The 6,154-nt window shown below is 41.5% G+C and overlaps 1 protein-coding gene across 1 annotated transcript in view; it reads right to left on the bottom strand.

The window, feature by feature from the left end:
- Positions 1 to 2,742, bottom strand: part of ORC6 (origin recognition complex, subunit 6) — a 9,330-nt gene extending 6,588 nt beyond the window's left edge. Inside the window, exon 1 of the mRNA XM_009894096.1 lies at positions 2,720 to 2,742. Coding sequence (XP_009892398.1) covers positions 2,720 to 2,742 — 23 coding nt within the window. The remainder of the gene's footprint in view (positions 1 to 2,719) is intronic.
- Positions 2,743 to 6,154: the final 3,412 nt, after the last annotated feature.

Raw genomic sequence — 6,154 nt, 5'->3', positions numbered from 1 at the left:
GCCCGCTGTGTCCGCGGTAACGGTTCGCGCTGTGGTGCAGGCTGTCCGCCGGTCCGCGCGAGTCGTCGCGTTACTGCGTCCAACCGAGTTTGCCTGTAGGGGTGCGGGGGAGGCGGGTGTTTTTACTGGGGAACCGCTGCTGCACTTGCGCTCAGAATTGGATGCGTTTTCGCGTGCTGCTCCTGTCACAAACCCGAGGTTATGTCACTTCTAGCGCTTTGCGGGTGGGCTTCTGGTGCCCACACCGCAGTCTGCTGCGCAGTGGTTCCCGGCCCTCCAGGACTGCTGTTGCAGACTTTCCCAGGGCACCTCCTTTCTCTTCCTGTAGAAGAGGTGGTTGTGCGTTGGTGGGCCTGTCTTGCTAGAGCTGTTTTGGAGCAAACGTTGGTGTTTGTTAGAGAGGCAAACCTGAAATTTCAGCATGGAAATAGCTCTTACTGAGAAATGCTTTTCAGTATTCAATAAAAATAAGGGAACAATCAAGTTTCCTAGTAAAACTGAAAAGTCTGTTTAGTGTGTCTTCTGTGGTATTTAATGTTCAATAAAGTCGTGAGCAGGACTTGCTTATAACCATCATGGTGTGTTGATTAGACTAAGTGTGGAGTATAAACAGTACTAACAGTATTTAGACAGCAAAGCAAAAACTAACAGAATGCTTTATAAAGCAGGGATTGCACAGCTCCTAGGCTTTTGGGTCAGACTTTCCTTTTAAAGTTATGTGTATGTTGATAGAAGTTTACTACCATATCCTGTAGAGGTGCGCGTGGGAGAAAACCCCTGTAATGTTACTTAAAAGATGAATGGAAAATACTCAGTTGGGTGGTGAGAAATGCTAAGTCTATATAGATAGCAGTCTCTATCCCCCACATAAATACTTTCTGGTAGTCATTAACTCAAGAATGACACAACTTGCCCCTGCCCGTCACTTCCATGGGAGCTCACCTAAGACTTCTCTGGTCTCATGTCCTCTTTCTAAGAATAGCTGATATCAGGTGATTCAGAAAAAATAAGCTTATAGGTGTTTATAGGTCTTAAACATATAAACATCCTCTACCAAATCAGGCTCCACCGCCATTTCCTATGGCCAAGCTTGGCTTAAACCTTGAAGCTGGGTGTTCGAGTACCTTTAACAAGACTGACTTTAAGAGGACTCTGGCTGTTCTTGATCACCCCCTGAGTAAAAACTCCAGCCCCTTGATTCTTGTTAATGTCTTGTGGCTTCCTGTGGCAATAAGTACCAGTTTAAACTCATGAAAAATGTTTTCTTCTCTCTGGGTCGTCTTTGAGCTCCTATACTGTGAGATATAATAGAAGTTCTGGAGTTTCCTTCAGTATTGCAGAATAATATTTCCTACATAGTATAAAATGCTTATGCATTTTTTTTTTTTGTTAACTTCAAGCAGTTCAGTGACTTTTACAGCAACACCTTGTGTGCACTCAGGCTTCATCTGTAGGCTGGCAGCTGTCCTGATCAGCTTCTCTAGCTAACCCATCTTCTATCTTTGGTAGCAATTATTTTAAAGGTCTCAATGGTGACTGGTTGGTAGGTAGTCTAATAAAATCCAACTAGGAGGAGGCAGAAGAATCTTCTTGGGTAAATCTCACTCATTTTGATACTAAACACAAGCATGTGAGCAAACAGAAGGAAAAGTTGTGTGGAGTAGGCTGTAAGCACATCAGTGATCTAAAGAAAAGTACTTAATTATTTGGAGATTAGATGAAAATGCACTTCAGAATGGAACAGAAGTAAAACCTTCTACTTTGTATTATTTGTACTCTGCATCCATCTTAAGATACCTGTATTGCCAGAATACAACTGTTTGATAGGCTCCATGAGCTTGCCTTGAATTCTGCTGTATTCCAGTGTTATTGAATTCTTTCTCTTGAGTACTGCAATTTACCAGATTTTTAAGTGGAATGAGCATCTTAACTAGTTAACACATTTATGTAAAATAATAGCCATCTTCAGAGTGCAGCTAAGTCTCAAATATAAAACTAAATGTGAATCTTATGAAGTCTTCTCATGGAGATGAGTGTTGGAAAATAAGTAAATTGTTACACAATAGGTGTAATGTTCACTTTATATGTTCAAGAGTAGTTGCTTGTATGAGGATAGGCATGGTCCAGAAAGAATAATGTTTGCTGCTGCAATAATACACTTTTCTAATTGTTATCTGCAGGTAATTTGTATTACCAACTCCAATCAACCAGGCAGTAGATTTCTTCCAAGCTAGTTTGGAGTTTAAAAAAAAAAAACACCTTATTTTCCAAGGCAACTTACAGTTCACTAGCCTTATTTAAAAAAAATAATAATCAGAGCCTGAAACAAACAAAGAAAAAAAACCCCACACACCCCAAAGAACCCACACCAAAAGCCAGCTGTCCTCACACCCTTGCCAAATTCAGCTGCTGTGTGTTGGGACTTCCATGGCTTGCACGTGGTAACTTATGGTAGTCCTTTCTTCAAAAGTAGAAAAATGCTGTGGTCTGTTGTACAGAAACTGATTATGCACCTGAAGGAGTCAGTTCTCTGTCCCTTCCCCACTGCTTACTTGCTTCCTTGCGGCTTCAGAGGAAAATAGGTTAGGGAACAAGTAAAACAGAAAACCATTCAGATCAGCTCTCCTTTTTTCTTCAACATTTGCAGTGTATCTGATGGGGCTAGGGGTCAGGCGTTTCTAAACTCTAAATGGCTGCATAATTGCTATAAATTGCTTACCTTGTGTTCATGCAGGAGTTCATGCCTTACTGTACATGCTGTTGACAAGGTGGGACATTCTGTGCCTTGGTTACAAAGTACTGCTGCTTTTTTCCAGTGTCAAAGTATCTTCCACTTCAAAAGCTTACGTTCAAGATTCTTGTTTGTAGATTGACATAGGACTCCACCGCATGGTTGCATTTTTGATAAAATAACACTTGAAAATACCATTTTGCATTATTAGGTACCTAATTTGAAGGGGAAAATACAGAACATAAACACGTCTTTATTCCCCATTGTGTCTGACAGAAGAACTGGTTTGGTGTGTGCCCTGTTACTGGTCACTGGTAGGCTTTTGCTGTATGCTCTATTTACTAAGGTTGCTTTTTGCTACAACTTCCTCGAACTTCAGGCATATGTGTCAGGTTATGTGTGTCTTGATGTGATCTCGTGTGTCACTTGATAATAACCAGGTTATGTGTGGAGACGCTCTATAGTTCTGAAGCTGAAAGTAGCTTGCTTTGTGAAGTAGAAAGAAAAGGATAAGCTGATAAGTATTCAGATTTTGAAACGGAAGAGTGAGAGTTGGAAGTTGTTCAGTGGTGCTGCTGTTAAGATGTTGTCTCTTTGTGTAGAAGTAAAGCTGTTACGAACACCACCTCAGGCTGCTTCGGTTGTATGCTTGTGGCAATCAGTGGTAGGCTATCTTACTGCCTGTGTGACTGAAAAATGCTGAGATTGTCTTTTCTTTAGACACGAAGTGCAGTACCCTTGTAGTAAAGACATCTTTGTTGAGTCTAGTTGCCTTCGCAGTCTTCAAATCAGAACAGATATGAATGTAATTTTAATCTTGGAGATACAGAAGAAAAAAGTGAATTTTTTGTGCTAACATAGAAATGCTTTTGTCCATGAATGCAGTCACATACTTATTATAGTCCCAGCGTTGAGTACAGTGTGGGATTTTGCTCACATTTAGAGTAGAAGTGGAAATACTGTCAGTATCTTCTGTTGATGCAGAGAGGCTCATTACAAATGGGAAAGCTAGGTCTGCCAGAGCAAGGCTCTGAAATTCTGTTATAATTAGATATTTCTGATGACATCGTTATTGGTATGATCTAAAGTGTAGTCTCGAACTGGTAGTAGCCATTATGCTCTAACCAGTGGTTTTCACGCCAGAAGTAAGGAAACTGATGCATGTGCACTCTGCCAACCGTGTCTTAGGGCTGTAGCAAATACTACATTTCAACAAATGCTTTAACTTGATGTTGCTGTTGAAAGGCATTCTTTTCACAGCCCTACCTGCGAGGTTTTATGTGGTTGTAGGGCGAACTAGGTGAATCGTAAGCTATTAATGAGCTGGGCTAGTCTTCTAGCTTATTTAATGCTTTATAGCCTAAACAGCTCTCCCAGCGCAACATGGGCCCGTGAACAACTGGGGGTGGAAGAGCAGGACTGGTGGCTGTGTAAGCTTAATGCCCATTAGGAGAAGGGGGCTTAGGAAGTTGTGGTTAGTGTTAATGTTACTCCACTGTTTCTAGCTGTGCTTTAATAGAGATCTGATGTGGTTAGAGCATATGGCATTCAGCTCAGTAGCGATGTGTCTTCTCTAAAGCACTAGTATGGGTTTGGGGGACTGTAGGGTGTGACAAATGTGCTGGCATAGACATAATTCAGCAAGGCTGTTACATGATGTGTTGATATTGATTGTTGCACACTAGTCCCAGCGCTGTCATTTTCTGTTCCTTGAAAGTCTGATCTGTCATGGAGTAAATAAAGCTTAGCAATTACAGCAAAGTTCTGTTGGCAGAACATACTTGTTTCACAGTTGGAGGTTTTCTAGAGTTCGTAGCTATTGAATTGCCTGGGAAATAGGGTCATCTAGCCATGGATACCACTTTCACCTTATACTTAAATTGTTTTTTTGGAAGACCTGCACTTTATGTGATTAATTATAGAGCGCACTTTGTTAGAGGTGCAGTTACTCTAATTAGAAGACGTAGTTTTTTCTGTTGACAAAATAGACTTGTTAATTATTGTGAATGGTTTGAATATTACTGAGGCACATTGAGTTATAGAAGTGCTGGTTGGAAGGAATCTTTATTTCATATAACCTCCTGCTTAAAGCAGGATTGTCACCAATGTTAGATCACCCTTGGTTATGTCTAGCTGGGTGATTGAAAACCTTCAAGGGTAGAGATTCAGTGCCTATTTGGGCATGATCAAGGTAAGAGCAGTATTGCATGGCACTGTCTGTTTTCTGTATGTGTAAAAAGATAGTGGGGAGATATTGTCTGTGACTCTTGTTCTGCAATGGGAATCTCCATAATAAGAACCCAATTAAATATGGGAGAAAACAGTAGTTAAAGAGAGACCAGGAACCTTCTGAACACAGTGGATGAGGTGAACAAGTACAAATATTGAGAAACTACTGCAGCTGCAGACTTGGAGAACCTGCTGTGCGAATCACTGTGCACATGGTATTTGTCAAGACTAGAGGAGATGTAATTGGGACACAATATCAGTGCTTTTATCTCTGTCAATGTTTCGGAGAGGCCATCTGAAAACAAACTGCAAGATTAGGAGAGACTGGAAGGCTTTAATGAGATGTTGAAGGATGGGCTTAGACAAGTGAATGGTGGTGTTTCCTTGCAAGGTGTTAGGAGGAAGGCTGGTTGCAGGTGCAGAGAGTGTTAGGGACCTAAGTAGATTTGGACATCTTTAGATGGTAACTTAAAGATGCTCAAAGAAACTAATCTCATCAATCTGGTAGAGGGCATAGCTGCATTCAGGGGAAATCTAAGGCTGTAAGCAATGGATTTAATTAATATTGTAAGAAAATGCAGTGTGATCCTTGGAAAAGTAAAAGATGTTGAAGGCCTGGAGCGTGCCTCTTTGAGGAAGAGGGTCACGGGGACAGGTGGGGGCCACAGAGTTGTTGCTTCTCTTCAGTTTTCTATTGCCTTCTGCAAGTCGCTTTTACCTTCCGGAAAGCACTAACTGGACTTTATCCTTTGCTTATCTGAAACTTGTCCTTAATAGAGTTGTGTGGCTCAGACAGCAGTTCATTGAGAACTTGTGACAGTTGCAGTGTGTGGGCTCTGGGCATTGCTTTGAAGCTCTGTGGAAGGAAGTAACAATGCTTCCTCTCAGCATAGTGATGTCTCTGCATTCTCTTGAAGCTTTTTCTTGCCAGGTACTTGCACTGGATTCTTGACCTCTAAATGTTAGAAGGGAAAAGTCGACCCTGTTCTGTCCCTATGGCTCTGTGCTCCAAGAAGCAATGGTACTCAGTGGCTACCCACAACCCTCTGCCCTCAGGTTTTTGCAGAGTACTGGAAACTTTTTCCCTTAAATATCACACAGCTATTTCTGACAACTCTGGAGTGGTCACACTGCAGTATCACTTGCACTGTGTTCTGAGCTACAGGAACCTATTTTGAATCAAGTCATAAATGG

This window comes from Charadrius vociferus, unplaced genomic scaffold, assembly GCF_000708025.1.
Source record: "Charadrius vociferus isolate BGI_N301 unplaced genomic scaffold, ASM70802v2 scaffold341, whole genome shotgun sequence".
Lineage (NCBI taxonomy): Eukaryota > Metazoa > Chordata > Aves > Charadriiformes > Charadriidae > Charadrius > Charadrius vociferus.
Note: the sequence above shows the minus strand (reverse complement) of the source record. Positions and strands in the feature narration are given on the sequence as shown.